Raw genomic sequence first — 24,175 nt, 5'->3', positions numbered from 1 at the left:
GTACAATGACGGTGCTGTCTGTATATTATGTAGCATTTTTTTTCTCATAACACTCATTATAACACGGTAATGTAGAGATTATTTTTCCCTGTGAGGCTATTAAAATGGAGAGAGAGAGAGATTGTGTGATAAAGTGACAACGTGTATGTTTCCGGTCTATTCATACCCTTAATGAAGCTCTTGAGGTGACGTGATCGTAGTGTTGTGGAAAGAATTGTCTTCCACAAATGATCCAGTGCCCACCCTTGTGCAAATTAGTTACAACTTTTCAAATTTATGTTCCCTGGATTAATTACAGAGAGAAAATATTTAATGATTGTAGCTCTAAAGGGACAGGAGATATTATTGTTCAAAGTTTGGTGGGGCCTGTGATGTGACTTCTGCTTTTGGATGTTAACAAGGCGACACTCCATCTTAACTCCTCCTCCACATTTACTGGATTGGTTAAACAGTGCAGAAGAGAACCTCCCCTGAGAGTTATTTTTCTTCTCATCAAGACTAGCATGTAGGGGATCTAGTTTCAGGTGTTACTTTTAAACCTGCTACATTAGATTACTCGTGAAGAGATGGATAGATATACAAAATGTCATGACTGTAGCTCAAATGGGACAGGAGATATGCTTGTTGCCAGCCAGTCATTCTCAGGCCCGTACACACTCACAGCAGAGATGGGCCTAGCTAGCATAAGCACTGTGTAGTTCCTACAAAAGCCCCATACACCCTCACAGCAGAGCTGTCAGTCTTGATTTTAGAATGTAAATCTTGGTGGGGAAAAAAAGTTTGGACACCTACTCATTCAAGAGTTTCTTTATTTTTAGAATTTTCGACGATGAGGGTTGGGTCCAGGATATTCCTGGCAGGGACACAACACCTCTCCTCCAGTCAACCTGGTACTGGAATCCCCTAACTTGAGGTTGAACATGCAGGAGGCACCTCACTGTGTACGCCAAATGGCCATCGATGAGACGGGGAGAGGGATGGTCCTGGAAACAGGAGAAAAAGGGCTGTGAGACAGGAGTTTAATTCTAGATACATGGAAAGTGGGATGTACGTATACGGAGGATGCGGGGCAACAGAAGGCGAACAGCAAAGGGGCTAAGGACCTTAGAGATAGGGAAAGGGCTGATTAAACGGGGGGAAAGTCTGCAGGACTCCACCTAGAGGGGCAGATCCCAAGTGGAAAGCCATACCCTCTGCCCAAGACGGTAGTGGGAAAAAAGGGTCCAGTCGCGGTCCGGCTGTCGTTGATACCTGGAGGGGGTCTTGAGAGAGCGGCCCGGGCTCTCTTCCAGGTACGGCGACAGTGACGGACGAACATCTGGGCAGAAGGTATGCTGACCTCTTCCTCTTGCTACAGGAAGAGCGGGCTCTGATATCGCAGGGAACACTCAAAAGGCGAGAGACCAGTAGCAGAACAGGGAAGGGTGTTGTGGGCATATTCCACCCACGCAAGTTGCTGGATCCATGTGGTGGGATTGGTGGAGCCGAGGCAACGTAGAGTCGTCTCCAGGTCCTGATTCGCTCGCTCCGACTGGCCGTTAGACTGGGGTTGAAAACCAGAGGACAGGATAGCCGACAACCCAGTGAGGATGCAGAACGCCTTCCAAAACCGGAATGAGAACTGAGGACCATGATCGGAGACCATGTCGACCGGAAGTCCATGGATCCGGAAGACATGCTGCACCATAAGTTGGGCCGTCTTCTTAGCTGAGGGCAACTTAGGAAGGGGGGTAAAATGGGCAGCTTTGGAAAACCTATCCAGCACCGTAAGGATGGTGGTGTTGCTATCTGATGGAGGGAGACCCGCGATGAAGTCCAAGGATATATGGGACGAGGGGCAGTGAGAAACAGCGAGTGGTTAAAGGAGGCCAGCCAGAGCTTGCCGCAGAGTCTTGTTCTGCACACGCAGTGCAGGGGGCAATGAACGCGGAAACGTCAGGAACCATGGTGGGCCACCAAGCGTTGTTGGATGAAATCCAAGGTCTGACGGGAGCCAGGATGACAGGTGAGCCTCGAGAAATGTGCCCAGTTCAGGATCGGAGCATGGGCAGAGTCCGAGACAAACATCCGGTTAGCCCCTCCAGGGTCCGGCTGGAAACACTGCGCCTTGCAGACCAGACTCTCTATTCCCCAGAGGATTTCAGCCGCTAGACAGAAAGTTAGGGAGGATGATGGTGTAGTAGTGAGACTGTACAGACGTGAGAGTGCATCAGGCTTCACATTCTTGGACCCCAGGCAGTAGGAGATAGTGAATATGGAAACGAGTGAATAACAGGGCCCATCCAGCCTGCCTGGAGTTGAGGCGCTTGGCGGTGAGGAGATATCCCAGGTTTCCTATGGTCCGTCCACACCAAGAATGGATGTTCTGCCCCTTGTAACTAGTGCCTCCACTCCTCCAGCTCCATCTTAACTGCGAGTAATTCTCGATTTCCCACGTAATAGTTCCTCTCAACAGGGATGCAGCTTTTGGTCCTGGGCAGGACGCTGGGACAGGACAGCGCCCACTCTGACGTCCAAGGCGTCGACCTCCACCATAAACTGACGGGACGGGTACGAATGGATTAAGTTGGGAGCTGTAGTGAATCGCTGCTTGAGTTCTGAGAACGCCCGATCAGCTGCTGGAGACCATATGAACGGAACCTTTGGAGAGGTGAGTGCAGAAAGGGGGGTAGAAAGGGTGCTGTAACCCCGGACGAAACAACGGAAGAAGTTAGCAAACCCCAAGAAAACCCCAACTGCACTCTGGATGTGGGTTGAGGGCAATCCACCACCTCTCTCACCTTGTCAGGGTCCATCTGAATATTCCCTGCAGCGATGACATATGCTAGGAAGGAGATCATGACATCAGGGATCTTCAGGTCAGAGCACTAGAAAGAGGAATGAATTCCTTACTTGGAATTCCGAGTTAGATGACCGTTCCACACGTATTTTCCCAGTCAGAGTACATTTTTTCCAAAGTCTAAGATTTCTCCGTTTCCAGTTATTTTGAAGTCATGCTGGTTTGACGGCATGGCCAATGTATTCAACCTTTTCTGGCCCATGGTGTTGCATGTGAATGTTTATCCTTTTAAACACAGACTTGGACCAAACTCCCACTCCACTGAATAGCAGGCTAGTGATTGCTTTGCAATGCTTCCAGTTAGCCACTGATTCCTTCCAAACCACTCATTGTTGAATTTGAGATTACCAACTTGTTTTCTAATGCTTAAGTCCAATGACCGAACAGCACCAATACGTTTTATCTATCATTTCTCTTGATATGACGAGGATTGAAAAGGATTTGCCAGTAGATTGTCGACTTGATTCATGATGATAACTGTTTGTCTTGCTTGCTAGCTAAGATTTTGAAAGTATGAGTTGACAGTCCAGTCAAAGCTACGGTAGATCAAAGCTACGGTAGATATAATGTGATTTAAAATCATTTTATCTTTGGCCAATGACCTTGAGCCTTCTTGGATGGGCATTTCTAATGTAAATCTATGGCAGCGCCCAAGGGGCTTGAATTTTGTAACTCTCCCTGTAGATATTACCTCAATTCTTATTTACCACTGCTCTTTTATTATTTGTTATTCTTATCTCTTACTTTTTTTTAGGTCTTTTCTTAACAGCATTGTTGGTTAAGGGCATGTAAGTAAGCATTTCAATGTAAGGTTGTATTCAGCGCCTGTGACAAATCAAATTTGAACACAGAGCCAATCACGGCGTAACTATTACCAACTCCAACGCTCCATATTTTCCACTGGCTGCCACACCACCACAGAAAGCACTGAGCTAGAATGAAATACCTGCATTTTGAAGCTGCCTTACTCAAGAAAGACATTTTATTTAAAAAAATTACATTGTTTGCGAAACTGATTTGTGACACGTATTAATGCCAAAATAACATGCAAAACAGGCAACCCAACAATATCTTTTTTTTAGCTAAAAAGGTGGGGCTCAAAACAGGCTCTTCCCCACCTGCCCTGAATGACGGGTCACCACTGATTGTAACAATCAGGAGACAGTTAGGATTGCCTTGAGTGCACATGTTATAGAATTACATAGATTAAGTAATTCATAGGATCTTTGTGAAAAATAATGTTGATGGCATCAGATATACTGTGTGTTTCCCCCAGACATTGACGAGTGTGCGGAGGGCCTGATCCAGTGCCACAATCACTCCCGCTGTGTCAACCTGCCCGGCTGGTACCACTGTGAGTGCAGGAACGGTTTCCATGACAATGGCTCCTACCTGATTCACGGGAGCTCCTGCGTCGGTTAGTATGCAGTCATTATATTCCACTTCTGCTGGTCGTCTCCATCGCTACTGCTCCTGTCCATCTTAGTCTTCTGTAGCTCAGTTGGTAAAGCTGTAAGTCGCTTTGGATAAAAGCTAATTGTCACATATTACAGGGGAGGGGGCTGATAACAAGGCTATGCAGCTTTTTTCTCTGCTGCATATTGCAGCATTTTGTTGTGTCGTCTGAATTAATTAATGAATGAATGGAATTTGATTTGCACAGCAGTCATAAAGAAATAGTAGACACGGAGTAACAATCAATGACAGTACAGCACACTGTGCAATATTCATGTCTATAGAAATCAATGTCAAATACTGTTTAGTGCGTAGCAGCAGCTGACACAGTGAATCACGATCTCTGTTACAATGAGAAGAGCATGATTTCTCCCTGTACCTCAGGATGTGGCGATGCGTCGATCATGGAGAGATACATCACTATCTCTGTAATGTACTATGGAAGGCTGTTAATTAGTGCAGAATATCTCTTTAGTTTATGTTAGAATAACTATTTTTTCCTGAGAGGGGGACTTTGTTTCTTACTGTTTGAGATGTATCCGTCACCCATATAGATACAGTAGGGATTAGGGTATACTCTGTGATAGGCAGAGGAGATATCCCAATGTCCATTCTCTATTTCTGAAATGAATAGCAGAGGACAGTGACTGTTGAGCCATATTATACTCTCTGAGAACGTACTGTGCCCATGTGGAGGTAGCATGCTCAAACATAAAAAAAAATAGATAAACATGTTTCCCTATCAAAATCAAATTGCTAAATGATCCTTGGTATGACCTTAAAACAATTCCACTAGATAGTCTAAACCTGTGGGGGGGGGGGCTTAGACTATCTAGTGCCAAAAATAAGGGGTTAACCTTTCTGAACAACCCATCCCGGATCCGGGATAATTGTCATCAGCAACGCTGAATAGCATAGCATAGCATAGCGCCACAGTCAAATAATATTACTAGAAAATATTCATATTCATGAAATCACAAGTGCAATATTGCAAAACACAGCTTAGCCTTTTTGTTAATCCACCTGTCGTCTCAGATTTTGAAAGTATGCCCTACAGCGAAAGCAATACAAGCGTTTGTGTAAGTTTATCGATCGCTCGACAAAACATTAAGTACACTTAGCATCAGGTAACTTGGTCACAAAAATCAGAAAAGCAATCAAATTAATCGTTTACCTTTGATGATCTTCGGATGTTTTCACTCACGAGACTCCCAGTTAGACAACAAATGTTCCTTTTGTTCCATAACAATATTTTTATATCCAAATACCTCCGTTCGTTTCGCGCGTTATGCTGAGAAATCCACAGGAAAAAGTGTTCACGACAACGCAGACAAAAATTCCAGATAATATCCATAATGTCCACAGAAACATGTCAAACGTTTTTTATAATCAATCCTCAGGTTGTTTTTCAAATATCTATTCGATAATATATCAACCGGGAGTGTTGGTTTTTCACTAGGACCGGGAGTAACAATGGCTGCCTTTCTCTGTTGCGCACAACTCACTCTGAGAGCCCCCACCTATCCACTTACGCAATGTGATGGTTCTCGCTAATTTTTCAAAATAAAAGCCTGAAACTATGTCTAAAGGCTGTTGACACCTTAGGGAAGCCATAGAAAAAGGAATCTGGTTGATATCCCTTTAAATGGGTAATAGGGATGCATAAGAACAGAGAGGTTTCAAAGAAAGTGGCACTTCTTGATTAGATTTTCCTCAGGTTTTCGCTTGCAATATCAGTTCTGTTAAACTCACAGACAAAATGTTGACAGTTTTGGAAACTTTAGAGTGTTTTCTATCCTAATCTGACAATTATATGCATATTCGAGTTTCGGGGGCTGAGAAATAGGCAGTTTCAAATGGGTACGTTTTTTAGCCAAAATCAAAAATACTGCCCCCTAGCCTTAATAAGTTTTAAATACATAATATAACATGTTTCCTGATCTTTCTTGAATCTCTCAGATATATTTTTTGGGACTATCTGTTGTTCCATGAAGTGAATCTGTTATTCAGTGCGTTTGTATGGGCTAATAGCAGTAAGGCCCCCCTAAAAAATTCAGCAAATACATTGTTTCTATAATTTTTTGATACTTCAAGGGGTCTTAAAATTCTAAATCAAATAGAAAAATTATCCTTGGTATGACCTTTTTAAAACAATTGTAACGATGTACGCTGAGAGTCGGGAAGCAAGTTCAGGGAGTGAATACATTTCATAAATAAATGAAACAAACACGTAACACAAACAGCGCACCATCATGGAACATGAACAGAAACATTAATGACTGGGGAAGAAACCATAGGGAGTGTCATATATAGGGCAGGTAATCAAGGAGGCGATGGAGTCCAGGTGAATGTCATTATGCACCTAACGCTGGTGGCAGGTGTGCACCCTAACGAGCAGCTTCTTGACCTAGAGGCCGGAGAGGGGAGCATACGTGACAGTACCCCCTCCCCGACGCGTGGATCCAGCCGCAGGACGCCGACCAAGATAACGATCCCAGGGATCAGAAGCGGACCGGTCACCTCTGCTAAGGCGCGGAAACCTGTTGATCCGGCTGAGGTGCGGGAGCATGACGACCTAGAGCACCAGAGAGAGAGCATACGTGACTGTACCCCCTCCCCGACGCGTTCGGCTCCAGCCGCAGGACACCAACCACAGGGATGATCACCGGGATCGGGAGTGGACTGGTCGCCTCTCAGAAACCTGACGAACCGGCTGAGGCCTCCCAGGTAGCTTCGGCTCCAACACCCGGACCCGACATCACCCCCAACACAAAAACGAACAATAAAAACACTCCCTGGTGCTTCCCTTTGGTGAGTCGTCATTCTGTAACGATGTACGCCGAGAGTCGGGAAGCAAGTTCAGGGAGTGAATACATGTAAAAATAAATGAAACAAACACGTAACACAAACGCACCGACAAGGAACATGAACAGAAACATTAATGACTGGGGAAGAAACCAAAGGGAGTGACATATATAGGGCAGGTAATCAAGGAGGCGATGGAGTCCAGGTGAATGGGTGGCAGGTAGCCTAGTGGAAAGAGCGTTTGGACTAGTAACCGAAAGGTTGCAAGATCGAATCCCCGAGCTGCCAAGGTAAATATCTGTCATTCTGCCCCTGAACAAGGCAGTTAACCCACTGTTCCTAGGCCATCATTGAAAATCTGTATTTGTTCTTAACTGACTTGCCTAGTTAAATAAAGGTAAAAATAAATAAAAAATAAAATGTCATTATGCGCCTGACACTGGTGACAGGTGTGTGCCCTAACGAGCAGCCTGGTGGCCGAGAGGGAGCACACGTGACAACAATAGCTTATTAGAACTCCCCCATCCTCGGCTTAGACAGGGTTTAGACTCTGATGGGTTACATCCTGTAATGTTCATGTGTATGCATACAATACAGTTATGTACAGTGGGGAGAACAAGTATTTGATACACTGCCGATTTTGCAGGTTTTCCTACTTACAAAGCATGTAGAGGTCTGTAATTTTTATCATAGGTACACTTCAACTGTGAGAGACGGAATCTAAAACAAAAATCCAGAAAATCACATTGTATGATTTTTAAGTAATTAATTTGCATTTTATTGCATGACATAAGTATTTGATCACCTACCAACCAGTAAGAATTCCGGCTCTCACAGACCTGTTAGTTTTTCTTTAAGAAGCCCTCCTGTTCTCCACTCATTACCTGTATTAACTGCACCTGTTTGAACTCGTTACCTGTATAAAAGACACCTGTCCACACGCTCAATCAAACAGACTCCAACCTCTCCACAATGGCCAAGACCAGAGAGCTGTGTAAGGACATCAGGGATAAAATTGTAGACCTGCACAAGGCTGGGATGGGCTACGGGACAATAGGCAAGCAGCTTGGTGAGAAGGCAACAACTGTTGGCGCAATTATTAGAAAATGGAAGAAGTTCAAGATGACGGTCAATCACCCTCGGTCTGGGGCTCCATGCAAGATATCACCTCGTGGGGCATCAATGATCATGAGGAAGGTGAGGGATCAGCCCAGAACTACACGGCAGGACCTGGTCAATGACCTGAAGAGAGCTGGGACCACAGTCTCAAAGAAAACCATTAGTAACACACTACGCCGTCATGGATTAAAATCCTGCAGCGCACGCAAGGTCCCCCTGCTCAAGCCAGCGCATGTCCAGGCCCGTCTGAAGTTTGCCAATGACCATCTGGATGATCCAGAGGAGGAATGGGAGAAGGTCATGTGGTCTGATGAGACAAAAATATAACTTTTTGGTCTAAACTCCACTCGCTGTGTTTGGAGGAAGAAGAAGGATGAGTACAACCCCAAGAACCCATCCCAAACGTGAAGCATGGAGGTGGAAACATCATTCTTTGGGGCTGCTTTTCTGCAAAGGGGACAGGGCGACTGCACCGTATTGAGGGGAGGATGGATGGGGCCATGTATCGCGAGATCTTGGCCAACAACCTCCTTCCCTCAGTAAGAGCATTGAAGATGGGTCGTGGCTGGGTCTTCCAGCATGACAACGACCCGAAACACACAGCCAGGGCAACTAAGGAGTGGCTCCGTAAGAAGCATCTCAAGGTCCTGGAGTGGTCTAGCCAGTCTCCAGACCTGAATCCAATAGAAAATCTTTGGAGGGAGCTGAAATTCCGTATTGCCCAGCGACAGCCCCGAAACCTGAAGGATCTGGAGAAGGTCTGTATGGAGGAGTGGGCCAAAATCCCTGCTGCAGTGTGTGCAAACCTGGTCAAGAACTACAGGAAACGTATGATCTCTGTAATTGCAAACAAAGGTTTCTGTACCAAATATTAAGTTCTGCTTTTCTGATGTATCAAATACTTATGTCATGCAATAAAATGCAAAGGAATTACTTAAAAATCATACAATGTGATTTTCTGGATTTTTGTTTTAGATTCCGTCTCTCACAGTTGAAGTGTACCTATGATAAAAATTACAGACCTCTACATGCTTTGTAAGTAGGAAAACCTGCAAAATCGGCAGTGTATCAAATACTTGTTCTCCCCACTGTATATCATTGCACCGACTGTTTGTCAAGCTATGATAGAACTGCAATCTGATTTTGTTAAATTACAAAAAAAGGCCTTGTTGATTTAAAACTTGTACATAATGCTGGTAAAACTAAAAACGAAATGTTCTTTAAATCATAGAAAAATGTCTGATGGGCTACATATTCACTCACTCATTCTCTCATTGAGCAGGTTCAAGCTGATAATATCTGGGCGTTCAAATTGATAAAGATCTAACATATAAAAAGCTAAGATTTAAAGTGGGTTTCTTTTTTAGAAATAGATCTTGCCTCTCCATGAACAGCAGGATGCAGATTGTAGAGTCAACTTTCCTGACAGTTCTTGACTATGGTGACGCCATTTACCAGAATGCAGCAGCCTCTACTCTTTAACCTTTGGATGTCGTCTACCATAGTGTCTTACAGGTGACAGTTTTAATACTCATCACTGCATCCTGTATCGGAAGGTCGGCTGGACCTCACTAAAGTCCAGGATATCACTTCATTACTCCCTTCTTGTTTACAAAGCTCTGCTCCACAAGTTTCCAACCAACATACCTCACTTCCCTGTTGAAATATAAAAATATGAGATCCCAAACCCGTTTGCAGGGTTGGTTAACTCTTGAGGCCCGCTTGTCTCCACAAAGTTTGGTAAATCCCCCTTTAGTTTTAATGCACCACAGTTATGGAAAACCTTACAAAACAAATTACACCTGGGTTCCCACGTACCGATAGGGCAGTTTACAACTCTGTTAAATGAGTTCTTTGATTATTATAACTTGTTGTAATGTATTGAGAACTGTCTTGTAGTTTTTGTTTACTTTTTTGTTGTTGCTGTATTGGTTACATTTTTGTCCACAGGGCACCATTGTAAATGAGACACTGGTCTCAATTGGGTTTCCCTGAATAGTTAAAAGTTCAAACAAATTTAAATATGCCCTTTATCCAATGTGACTTAGTGTGTGCCTATATAGGTGGCCACCACAACGGGACTTGAACTTACAATCCGGATGTTGCAAGCGCCATGCTCTACCAGCTAAACCACAACGTACCACATAATAAAGTCCTCAACAAACTGTATGTATGGATCTGCTTACTGTACACCACTTCTCTTATCACCTCTCTTCTCCCAGAGTGAGTGTATAACATTTCCTCCTAGGTCAGGATGCGTCCTAAATGACACCCTATTCTCAAAAGTAGTGTATTATATAGGGAATAGGGTGCTATTTAGGACGCAGGCCTACAGTACATTTGTATGTGGGCGTGCCTGTGGTTTAATTATACACTGGGAGCCTGGCCAAGCTGGATCTGAATAGACATTTATTAACCATATGCTTCAGGGAGGGGTGGTTTTAATAAACAGATTGTGCATGAAAATTATGATAATACGGAGAAAATTCTCTCCACTGTGTATGTGAGTGTGTGTATGCGTGGCTGTGTCTCTCTTTTTGTCTCTCTCTCTCCTCCCCCCTCTTTCTCTATTCGCTCTCTCTATCAATTGCACTGAAGTCCATGACCTTTCCGTATGGACTACACAAATGAAGTACAATTGAAATTGACCAATACACAAATGCAGTGCTGGCTGATGCCCCCTAATTTCGAACAATATTGTCTTATGTGTGTATGTGTCGGTTAGGCTACATTATTATTCCCTGAGGTACAAAAAGATCAAAAACACAATGTACCCCACCCATCTCTTTAAGGGTTGATTGGAGCGTTCTGTACTAACAACAGCAGTCCAGCACCCAAGCTAACTTGCTAGCTACTTCTAGACATCTAAGTGAGAGAGTACAGCTCACTGAACATTACTCGCCCTAGCAGAGCAGGTTAGGCTGTTAAGTTATCCAGAGTGTTGGTGACTGCAACTGCGCTGTCAGATTGTTCGTTAGTAAATTAGGAGCGTTTCGCATTCAGAGCGCACATTGTAAATTCGCTCTGGCCAATGAGTAGGGTTGATCCAAACGTTTTGACCTCACAACGGAGTCAAGCACCTAAGCTAACATTGGCTAGCTTGCTAGCTACGTCCAGACCCATAATGAGAGAACACCCCACTCTGACCATTTTACTCGCCCTAGCAGAGTTGGTTAGGCTGCTTTCATGTTATCTAGAGCGTTGGTGACTGTAACTGTGTTGCTGGCAACAATTTAATTTAGTTTTTTTGCCGACAACGGCGATATTCAGCGGGTGTTGAGCATTCGTAAATTCATCAGTTATTCTGCTCTCTGGCACACTCAGATGAGAGTGCTCTGAAATCACAGTAGATGGCCAGAGCGAATTTACGAACGCACCCGAAATCGTTACTTGCATAGTGGAGTATTTTGTTAAGACATATAGCTAGCTAGCTAGCTAGGGAAACAATGAACCATAATCCCAACTCATGACGTAACATTAGGCTATAGCTAGCCAAGCAAATGGCTCTGAGATACGAATAATAAGATCATACATGCAACATTAGCTGGCTAGGTAAACAATGAACCATAATCCCAACTCATGACGTTACTACTCTGCATGAATCTACAGGTAGCTGACCGACCAGGTTCAATGTTAGCCAGCTAACATTAGGCTATAGCTAGCCAAGAAAATGGCTCTGAGATATGAATAATAAGATCATACACATAACGTTAGCTAGCCAGCTGACGGTACACTTTAACTTGAAATGAAACCCCTTTCTTTCAAAATTAAAAAACATGAAATATCTGAAAATGTAGCTAGCTAGACTATCTTACCCATATACGTCATTCATGGATGGACGTGTCTCCTGTCGGATGCCATGGTTGCCCTTGGTTGCCATGGTTGCCCTGTAATCCGGAGACAGGTGTTTTCTCCATCTCCTTAGCTATCATACTCAAATTCCACTGATTTCAAAATTCGGTTCTCCAGAAAGTGGAGAGCAACACTTATGTAGTTTTATTACAAGATACTTTTAAAAAAAGATGCGTGAGACAGAATTACCTAGACATACTGACCAGCTTAAATAGACAGAAGCATGCTATATGGCAGACCAATCAAAACTCATCTCTCAGCATGTCCAGCCCACTCGTTATCTCAGCCAATCAATCATGGCTGTTAGGAAGGATGCTGACTTTTTTTGTGGCTAAACCAACTAGGCTTGTAATTTAACAATTTTATTAATATTTATAGATAGTATACAAGTTTGTTATTAAGGCATATGAAAGTTCACATGTTCAACAAGGCATTTCTGCCCAAAAACGCATTATGATATTTTTTTTTTAAGTTTACGTTCAAACAGCTCTCCTGTGAAGTAGTGACCCGCGACATCAATCACATGTATTTATAAAGCACGGTGGCTAGGGAAAAACTCCCTAGAAAAGCCGGAACCTAGGAAGAAACCTAGAGAGGAACCAGGCTATGAGGGGTGGCCAGTCCTCTTCTGGCTGTGCCGGGTGGAGATTATAACAGTACATGGCCAAAATATTCACAAGTTCATAGACGACCAGCAGGGTCAAATAATAATAATCACAGTGGTTGTAGAGGGTGCAACATGTCAGCACCTCAGGAGTAAATGTCAGTTCGTTTTTCATAGCCGAGCATTCAGAGTTTAGAGACAGCAGGTGCGGTAGAGAGAGTTGGATAACAGCAGGTCCGGGACAAATGAGAGAACACCTCACTCTGACCATTTTACTCACCCTAGCCAAGCTGGTTAGGCTGTTTACATGTTATCTAGAGCGTTCGTATCTGCTACTTTTTTTTGCCTACGTTTACTGACACCGGTCATATTCAGTGGGTGTTGAGTGTTCGTAAAATTAATCTGTTAGTCTGCGCTGATGAGAGTGCTCTGAAATTGGAGTACATAGCCACAGTAAATTTACGAACACGAGATATACTAACTGGATAACGGTCGTTCAAGTTCAGCATAGCTAGCTAGCAAAGCAATTCAACATTTTTGGTAGCAAACCAAATGACATTGCATCCAATCACATGGCATGCCTCCCAGCAGCTACCCAGCTAGCAATGAGGAATCGGCCCAGAAGTGGCCTTCTTCCGAGGGGCCCGGAACTGATTGAATCGGCCTGGAATCAAAATGAATGTCTACCCAGTATCGGCCCAAGTACATCAGGCCATTTCCATCTATCAGAATTCAGCCGACTTTGCCGGCATCTTACCAGAATCCCCCCAGAAAAGGCCTGATGCAACTTTAAATAAATGTATACAAAATTACCCGACTTCGTCATTTTAAAAATGACTATTATACATTTTATACATAGAAATTATACCCATCCACAAATAAACATTTTCTGTCGGAAGAAACACCATAGACCTGGTGTGTCACGCCCTGACCTTAGTTATCTACGCTTTCTGTATTATTTTGGTCAGGTCAGGGTGTGACGAGGGTGGGTATGCTGGTTTGTCTTGTCTACGGTTTTTGTATGTCATGGGGTGTTTGTTAGTCTAGGCATATTGTAGGTCTATGGTGGCCTGAATTGGTTCCCAATCAGAGACAGCTGTTTATCGATTGGGGATCCTATTTAGGTTGCCATTTTCTATTTTGGTTTGGTGGGTTCTTGTCTATGTGTAGCTGCTTGTTTCAGCACTCGTTTTATATAGCTTCACGTTCGTTTTGTTTTTTTGTTAGTTTTTTTAGTGTTCTTTCTTCATTAAAAGAAGAATGTATTCATATCACGCTGCGCATTGGTCTCATCAATACGACGCACGTGACATGGTGACCGTGTCAGCGTGCATGCGCCTAGCCCGCCACAGGAGTCACTACAGCGCAATAGGACAAGGACTTCCCGGCGGCCAAACCCTCCCCTAACTCGAACAAGCTGGGCCTATTGCGCAACGCCTCATGTGTCTCCCGGTCGCGGCTGGCACGGGTCTCGTACCAGCGTCTGTAGAAATGCAATTTGCACTGCGATGCAGTGTCTTAGACCACTGCACCACTCAGAAGGTTCCATCCACAAAGTTTTTAATGCTTATCAATTGCCTTGCACAAAGTATCAAAATATAAAAATATAAAAAATACTACACAATTTCATTTAAATGTTAATTGTATTTTTGGATCACAGAAACAATGAGGAAAATATGGAGAAAAAATTAAATTTAAATTATGTAAATCAGCCTGTGTAATCATCTGTCAGAGAGTAGCCCCAATTGGCCCGAGCCCCAAGTAATACATTGGGGCCAGATAACTCTCACCGGAATCGGCCGAGTCCCAAGAAACACATTTGGGCCAGATAACTCACACCGGATTCGGCCCGAGCTCAATCCCCTCAATCCCCTCATCCTAGCCATAAAACAGACATCACCGCCTGGTACGGCAACTGCTCCGCCCACAACCGTAAGGCTCTCCAGAGGGTAGTGAGGTTTGCACAACGCATCACCGGGGGCAAACTACCTGCCCTCCAGGACACCTACACCACAAGATTTCACAGGAAGGCCAAAAAGATCATCAAGGACAACAACCACCCAAACCACTGCCTGTTCACCCCGCTATCATCCAGAAGGCGAGGTCAGTACAGGTGCATCAAAGCAGGGACCGAGAGACTGAAAAACAGCTTCTATCTCAAGGCCATCAGACTGTTAAACAGCCACCACTAACATTGAGTGGCTGCTGCCATACATGTAAAACATGTATCACTAGCCACTTTAAACAATGCCACTTAATATAATGTTTACATACCCTACATTACTCATCTCATATGTATATACTGTACTCGATACCATCTACTGCTTCTTGCCTATGCCGTTCTGTACCATCACTCATTCATATATCTTTATGTACATATTCTTCATCCCTTTACACTTGTGTGTATAAGGTAGCTGTTGTGAATTTGTTAGGTTAGATCACTCGTTGGTTATCACTGCATTGTCGGAACTAGAAGCACAAGCATTTCGCTACACTCACATTAACATCTGCTAACCATGTGTGTGTCAAATAAAATTTGATTTGATTTGAAGTTATTCGTCTGAAACTTTGCACATACACTGCTGCCATCTTGTGGACATTATCTGAATTACAACCAGAGTGATGTCTAGAACTGGGACCTTTCTCTAGCATTTCAAAGTTGGTGTTTGAAAAAAAACGTTTGTATTTTTCTTTGTATTTTCTTCTACCAGATCTATTGTGTTGTATTCTCCTACGTTCACTTCACATTTCCACAAACGTGAATGTGTTTTCTTTCAAATGGTACCAAAAATATGCATATCCTTGCTTCAAGGCCTGAGCTACAGACAGTTAGATTTGGGTATGTCATTTTAGGCGGAAATTGAAAAAAAGGGGGCTATCCCTTAGAAGTATCTTAACTTTTTCAGCATTCACCACACAATTCATTTCGACGTGCTTCAATCACTCCAGGAATATTTTTCATTTTTTCAAAATAGACATCCCACGAGACAACAAATATACCCACCTTGAGGGGTGCCCTGTTTCGAAGAGACACACACAACACTTCAAACTTATGAAATCAGTTAAGAGAACGCACATTCCTTCTGATCCGCAGAAGCACAAAAGATCAAAACAAGCCTGTCTCCCGTGATCCTCACAGCCTTCACTTCACCCAGAACTCTATCCACCAGTTTGGATAACTCAAATGGTTTCTTCAAGATTGCTACTCTGCTCAGTTGCTCTTCATTAACAAACCATGCTCAAATCAAATGTCATTTGTCACATGCGCTGAATACAACAGGTGTGACCTTACTGTAAAATACTTACTTACAAGCCCTTAACCAACAATGCAGTTTTAAGAATTACCACATCCTCCCATTGTTTACAGGGCAAAAATTATATTAACTAAACTAAAGTTTTTTTATTTTTTATTAAATCAAAAAGTAACACAATAAATGTACACAACAATAACGAAGCTATATACAGGGGGTACCGAGTCATTAAGATGGGGTACAGGTTAGTCGAGGTAATTTGTAAAGTGACTATGCATAGATATACACAGCAAGTAGCAGCAGTATAAAAACAAAGTGGGGAGGGGGTTAATGTAAATAGTCCGGGTGGCCTTTTGATTAGTGTAGTTGTTCAGCAGTCTTATGGCTTGGGGGTAGAAGCTTTTAAGGAGCCTTTTGGTCCTACACTTGGTGCTCCGGTACCGCTTGCCATGTGGTATCAGAGAGAACAGTATTTGACTTGGGTGACTGGAGTCTTTGACAATTTTTTGAGCCTTCCTCTGACACCGCCTAGAATAGAGTCCTGGATGTCAGGGAGCTTGGCCCCAGTGATGTACTGGGCCGTACGCATTACCCTCTGTAGCGCCTTATGGTCAGATGCTGAGCAGTTGCGATGATGCAACTGGTCAGTATGCCTTCGATGGTGCAGCTGTAGAACTTTTTGAGGTTCTGGGGACCCATGGCAAATCTTTTCAGTCTCCTGAGGGGGAAAAGGTGTTGTCGTGCCCTCTTCACAACTGTCTTGGTGTGTTTGGACCATGATAGTTTGTTGGTGATGTTGACACCAAATAACTTAACTCTCAACCCGCTTCACTTCAGTCCAGTCGATGTTAATTGGGGCCTGTTCGACCCTCATTTTCCTATAGTCCACGATCAGCTCATTTGTCTTGCTCACATTGAGAGAGAGGTTTTTGTTCTGGGCACCACACCACTGCCAGGTCTCTGACCTCCTCCCTATAGGCTGTCTCATCGTTGTCGGTGATCAGGCCTACCACTGTTGTGTCGTCAGCAAACTTAATGATCGTGTTGGAGTCGTGCTTGGCCACGCAGTCTTGGGTGAACAGGGATGAGGGAGGGGACTAAGCATGCACCCCTGAGGGGCCCCAGTGTTAAGGATCAGTGTGGCAGATGTGTTTTTGTCTACCCTTACCACCTGGGGGCGGCCCATCAGGAAGTCCAGGATCTAGTTGCAGAGGGAGGTGTTTAGTCCCACGGTCCTTAGCTTAGTGATGAGCTTTGTGGGTACTATGGTGTTGAACGCTCAACTGTAGTCAAAGAACAGCATTCACAGAAAGGGGCTTCTTTTGTCCAGGTGGAAAGGGCAGTGTGGAGTGCAATTTAGATTGCGTCATCTGTGGATATGTTGGGACGGTATGCTAATTGGAGTGGGTCTAAGGTTTGGTGTTGATGGTGTTGATGTGAGCTATGACCAGCCTTTCTAAGCACTTCATGGCTACCAACGTGAGTGCTACGGGGCGGTAATCATTTAGGCAGGTTACCTTCGCTATTTGAAACATGTAGGTATTACAGACTCAGCCAGGGAATGGTTGAAAATGTCAGTTAAGACACTTGCCAGTTGGTGTGCGCATGCTTTGAGTACACATCCTTGTAATCCGTCTGGCCCCGCGGCTTTGTGAATGTTGACTTGTTTAAAGGTCTTGCTGACATCGGCTAAAGAGAGTGTGATCACACAGTCTGGAACATCTGGTGCTCTCATGCATGCTTCAGTGTTGCTTACCTCAAAGCGAGCATAAAAGGCATTTATCTCTTCTGATAGGCTCGCATAACTGGGCAGCTCACGTCTGGGTTTCCTTTTGTAGTCCGTAATAGTTTTCAATCCCTGCCAGAGCCGGTGTAGTAGGATTCAATCTTAGTCCTGTATTAACGCTTTGCCTATATGATGGTTCGTCTGAGGGCACAGCGCGATTTCTTATAAGCATCCGAATTAGTGTTCCGCTCCTTGAAAGCAGCAGCTCTAGCCTTTAGCTCAGTGCGGATGTTGCCTGTAATCCATGGCTTCTGGTTGGGAAATGTACATACGGTCACTTTGGGGACGACATCGTCGATGCACTTATTGATGAAGCTGGTTGGATGAATCCCGGAACATTTTCCAGTCTGTGCTAGCAAAACTGTCCTGTAGCGTAGCATTCACATCATCTGACCACTTGCATATTGAGCGAGTCACTGATACTTCCTGATTTAGATTTTTTTTAGGAATCAGGAGGATATAATTATGGTCAGATTTGCCAAATGGAGGGTGAGGGAGAGCTTTGTATGTGTCTCTGTGTGTGGAGTAAAGGTGGTCTAGAGTTTTTTCCCCGCTGGTTGCACATGTGACATGCTGGTAGAAATTAAGTAAACTTTCGTTCAGATCCTTCCCCCCCTTTAATGGCATATGCCCATATATGGTACCACGTTGCACCAAAGATAGTATGACACAGCTGGAAAACAAAGATCCCCAGCTTTCACGGATAGGGGCTACGTTTTCTTATTTTAGATGACATTGAATTAAAAATGTATTGAAGGTCCCCTAATTAAGGGACACTACATTTAAGAGGATAAAAGTTACATTCATGAGTTTTATTGACAAATGTTATTTATAAAAGTCTGCCAAATAAAAAAATTAATAAAAAAATGAAGTTATGTGGATGCTATAAGTACAGAAATGGTTTGCTCAGTGGGAAATGAATATCCAATAGTCAGTGACAACTGTTTGGAGTTTGTGACCGCTATGTGAGCTTATTACAGTATTATAGACATGTTCTGGGATTTCCAATGCTATATGTAGAATAACCCCTTAGCTCCTAATGACTCTTGTGTAGCTTGTGAGCCTTATAGAGCAAAACATGTTACACATGTGCATGTTCATGAGAGTCTTAGCTTTTCATAGATAGCGTTTAATAGTTTGTAGTTCAAACCATTAGGACTCTACATACATTTTTGTTAGAAAAAATCCCCAGCCCCAGAGGGAACTCCAAAATTACACCGGCGTGGGACTCATTGGTTTAAGTCTAGCCTAATACTGGAATGTTTAGCGGCCATGTTATTTGAATGTGGTTTTAGCGTATAGCGAAACGAACTGTAAATGTATTTATTGAAGCACTTATCTTTTTTTCATCCTGAGAATATTTTGCTTATAGTGTTGCCTGAGAATTACTTTGGTAATGGAATGTTGCAAAATACAGGTTGAGGATGACAAAAATTGATTTGTGTTGTCATTTGTCTGCTTTCTTTTGATTATTTGAATTTAGTGAACAAGTTCATTTTAGTATGACATGTCTAATTAATCATTTATTCAGTAACTAGTTCAACAGGCTTTTTTTCGTTAAGAAATAATAAGAATTTCTAGTTGAATAAACACATGAGATAAATTGAGAAAACATGCCATTTTAAATTGGAGCTACGTTTGGACCAACTACAACATTTAAATTCAGGTTTGACACTGACAGAAAAATGTAGTAAACAAAAAAAAGGCTGTGGAACCAGTTACTTAATAATAATTAGTTGAAACACCATGAAATGTTTTACAGTGTGTCTCTCTCCCTGACGTCAATTTCATTTAATTTAGTTTATGCAAATAATGTGTCCCACTTACAATAAATTCCGGTCAGAGCGTACCTTTTTTCTCTCTTCTCTCTGCCGCTGGTGTCACTGGGTAAAATGCAATTATTAGATAAGGTGGTAAAAAATACATTAAAAATATATATATATTCTTTGAAGATTTCAGGTGCATTCCGTATATTGTAACATTGTTGCAGGGTTTTATTCATGTTGATATGCTCGGTCTCTGGGCACACTCCCGTGTTGCATTTGCAACAGCTAAACATAACACTGGAAGAACAGGTAGGAGATAAAGTAAAGTGGGAAATGGTGTAGTGAAAAAGTCACACATTCTTGTTTTTGATAGGTGAAACAGCTATTCTCTGTTTCAGACGTTGATGAGTGCGCCACACAGACACACACCTGCTGGAACGACAGTGTGTGTGTGAACCTTCCGGGTGGTTTTGACTGTATGTGCACATCTGGACCGGCTTGCAGTGGAGACTGTCTTCACGAGGAGGGCCTCAAACACAACGGACAGGAGTGGAACCTCAGCCTGGACCGATGCTCCCTCTGCTCCTGCAAGGTAGGGCTAACACACACACACACATTAAGGCAGCCCCCCACACCTCTCTGATTCAGAGGGATTGAGTTGAATGCGAAAGACACATTTCAGTTGAAGGCATTCAGTTGTACAACTGGTCTAGGTATCCCCATTTCCCCTTTCTCAAAACACATTCTGCTCCCTCTGCTTCTGCAAGCTATAGGGCTAACACACACACACACTCGATCTTACACACCCAGACACACACACACACACTGCTCCCTCTGCTCCTGCAGTGTAAGACTAACACACACACACCACGCCTACATGTGAGCCAACGCTCATCCAAGAATGCACTCACATTAACACATCACTGTGTTTACACAAACACATGCAGGCATGTGTACACACACATACAATATATAGCTTTTCTGACATACACCCATCTCCACCTCACAACTACTTTGTTAGTGGTTACTACCTAGTAAACAGGAACAAAGCAAGAAAATACAGAAAGACATCCACAGTCACATAGATGAAACGACCATCTGCATACACACTCACATCTGGGTTCCCACTGTCACATCACACACACTTACCTCATAAAGTCAAGACAGAGAAAGAACCCAGAGAACGACACACACTTCTACTCTGTCACACACACACGTACACTCAAACTCTGTGCTGTTGTTTTTTTCGGGTGGGGGACGATGACAATCTTAATCAACATTTAAAATGAATAAAACAAAATCGGAACTGAGAAGAAATGAAGATAGACCTACATTTATAGTGTCTTTACTCTGTCCAGCTTGCTAACAGTCAGCTAAAAATGAAAGCTAGACAGTCAGGAAGCATAAACAATTCCAAAAGTGATGGATCGAGGTCTATTGTTTGCTAAATTATTTTAACACCCTGGGTTTATCAGGTCCCAGTACAGTTGGGAGACGTGTACTGTAGAGGAGTTCACGAGCGGGTCCGGATCCAGAATTCTAAATAATGTCACGGGTCTGGGTTGGATCTGATATGGTTGTCACGAGTCTCGGGTATGCGTAATTGTAATTGACTTGTCTGGAAGGACCCATACAGATCTGGACGGGACTGCTGCAGTAGAGAGTGAGGCATTTTATTATTTATGCTGATGCTCTTGCTTTTCACGATAGTGGCACATGTGGCTTGCTGTCGTTGTTGGCCAGTCATAAATCAGGCAATAGGATATAGTCATAGAGCCTCTGTGTGTGGCAATAGTTAGGAAATATCTAATCAATTGAAGATGGAATTAAAATGACGGAATTAAAAGTTAAAGGAGAAGGATAGGCTACAACGACCAAGAGCCAATAGATAGACTGCTCCTAAATATTCTGAATGGAGTTGTCGTTGTTTGTAACTGTAGGATTAGAAAGCGCATGCACAGCAGACTCAATTACAGTGTTGATTTCGTCAACAAAAATAGTGACCAAAATATTTGTCAAACACCTATTTTTCAGTGGCAATTGACGAGACTATAACTGACTAAATAAACCCTGAAAAAAAATATAACTAAACAACAACAAATAATAGATTAATTTCAGTTAACTATAACGAGACAAAATTGACTATGCGACTAAAATCTAAATGGACAATTATTTTTGGAGAGATTTGGAGCTTTTCAGTGATAAGTACAATGAATATTAGCAGCACAGATGCACAGCGCAGTTATGTTGATCAGTGGAAAGGACACCTCACACCCATCTCATGGGTCTCCCAGTCGAGGCCGGCACGGGTATTGAACTAGCATCTTTAGCAACACAGCTATGCAGTGTCTTAGACCGTTGCACCACTCAGGCAATGTACAACGTGACTGGTCAGGAGTGGGGTACAGGACTACAGTAAGAGCAAAATAATCCTATCAAGATAAAATAATAATAACCTTAGTGTAACAACAGTTTTAGTAAGTAGTACTGAAGTCGCGCACAATGATCAGTTTCTATTTAGGTTTATGTTGCCCATTCATTGTCAGTTAGAGAAACAGTAGGACCCAAAAGCATAGTCAGTGCTCTAACTCCCCCTTGCGCTGGTCTGGAGCAATGAAGTGGTGATATCTGCTGATGTAAAAAGGGCTTTATAAATATATTGGATTGATACAAGGAGTGTGGGCTGACAGGCTCGGCTCCGCCTCCAATTACACACATCGCTCAGGCGGTCCTTAGCTAACCAGTCATACCAGCCTTCTAGTTTGCTAACCTTTGCCTGGTTAAGAAACACAAGCTGCATTAGGAAATAAAAAACAATAGCAGAATTGACTTTCATCATAAAACAGCAGTCTAGCTATGTTTTTCTCTCCTTAGAGTAGGCTATAGAAAAGTAGTCTGCCTTTGAATGTGTAGTCACGCTCAACCCTCCCACTTTTCACACTGCATTTCATATACAGACTATGTAGCCACCGTAGCCAAGTCTCCCTCTTTTTTTCCTCGCAAAAAATGGCTTGATTCTAGCCCTTTGGCTACCGTTCAAAAGTTACGACCCATAATATTGGCGCTAAGTTTTTTATTTTTATTGTGCTTTCATAAAACATATCGTGGGCTGTCCGGACCGGACCATTAATAATTTGTTTAGGCTACACTGTTCAGTCATGTTACCTCATTAGCTGGCTATAGCTAACAACGTGGAGCGCGTTCAGCGGGAGGCAACGGCTTGGAATATTCAGATAGAAATAGGCTATGTAGAACAAACATGCCTCTGACATGTTGAATAAGGAATAACGTCGTCTCTATTCATGGAATTTCTATCTGCAATGTTCAAGAACGGTTTTCAACTGAATGTGACCCTGGTAACATCAGTAGCCTATATGCAAACATGTGGTTGCACATAAAAAGGGAAAAGGCATAGCAAACAATTAATTGACTCAATTTCTCTTGCCACTATGCTATATCTGACTGGGTAAATAACTTTATTTTGAGTTAATGCGGAGCCAGTGACTCAGACTTGAGCACTTGGACCAGGACTCGAGCACTGGGACTTGGACTTCAGCCATAGGGATGCGTGACTTGACTTGGACTCGAGGACAAGGGGCTTGGGACTCGATTTGGACTCTAGGTTTAGTGATTCGGCCACATCAATGGGCAGAACAATAATTAGCTCCCAGTCAAAGCCATCAGCTCCCATTCTACTTTTTGGAAAACAATGGCCAAATATGTCTTGTATAATATTAGTCTTATATATATTTGTCATATTTCTGCTGTTAGGAAGAGAATAGGATGTGATGCAGGACAAGGCTATGTATGTTTGTGCACATGGAAGTCAATTATTTATGTTTGCTATAAGTTAAATGGAACTCAAAGTTAAATGGAACTCAAATGTGCCTTTAGTTGACACATTTTGTTTCGACAATAACTAGACTAAATCTATTCAGATGACAAAAATGTAACTAATACTTAATGATATTTCAGTTAAAATGAATAAAACTAGAATAAATCTAAAAAAGAGTGGCAAAATTAGGACTGCTCAATTAGCCTAGCTAGCAAACATTAACTAGCGACGGTCGATGTCTGCACTCGCATGGATATCGAATTTGCATAATACGAAATCCAGATAAAAATCTGTCAACTTAAGCTAGAGATATGTTTTTTTTGCACTGGATTCGTCTCAATCCACCGCATCTGCCGCACTTCCACATTTTGTCAGATGCTGAGACATCCCGAAAATCGGTCTTCTCAATAAAATTGTCTGTGTCATCCAAATGGCCTACAAACTATTATGGCGTTCTCACTTTTGCTTTACTACCACAAGTGTCAGGAGACTCATGTGAAGTCGGTACAGCCAATCTGCTAACTTCTGTCTGTAGTGTCCGAAACCGTTTCGGCTACACACTACCATTACCCCTCTGGGCAAAGGCGAGGCTCTCACAAACATGTACATCTTTTGCACTAGGACGCCCACAGACCTCACAATACTCATTGAAGGTCCCCCAGTATCAGTTGAAAAAATGAATGGAAGTATTGTATATATGGAGACTGTTTAATGCCAAAAATATGGGGTTAAATACATGAAGAACAAATAATAATAATGTTTTCTTTCTTATATCTCTCAGATATAGGAGAGACACTTCAGAACAAACTTACTTTTGATATTTGTTTGGGACAGCCTGTTGTTCCAGGTAATGATTCGGTTAT

General features: G+C 42.9%; 1 protein-coding gene across 2 annotated transcripts in view; it reads left to right on the top strand.

Moving 5' to 3' along the window:
• Window positions 1-24,175, top strand: part of LOC139563269 (protein kinase C-binding protein NELL1-like) — a 498,410-nt gene that overhangs the window by 451,620 nt on the left and 22,615 nt on the right. Inside the window, exons 16-17 of one of the 2 annotated variants that reach the window (XM_071381774.1) lie at window positions 4,116-4,256; window positions 19,876-20,069. In XM_071381774.1, the coding sequence (XP_071237875.1) occupies window positions 4,116-4,256; window positions 19,876-20,069 (335 nt within the window). The remainder of the gene's footprint in view (window positions 1-4,115; window positions 4,257-19,875; window positions 20,070-24,175) is intronic. The other variant, XM_071381775.1, reaches the window with a different exon arrangement.

The sequence above is a fragment of the Salvelinus alpinus genome, chromosome 33, assembly GCF_045679555.1.
Source record: "Salvelinus alpinus chromosome 33, SLU_Salpinus.1, whole genome shotgun sequence".
NCBI lineage: Eukaryota > Metazoa > Chordata > Actinopteri > Salmoniformes > Salmonidae > Salvelinus > Salvelinus alpinus.
This window is presented reverse-complemented; position numbering and strand designations above follow the sequence as displayed.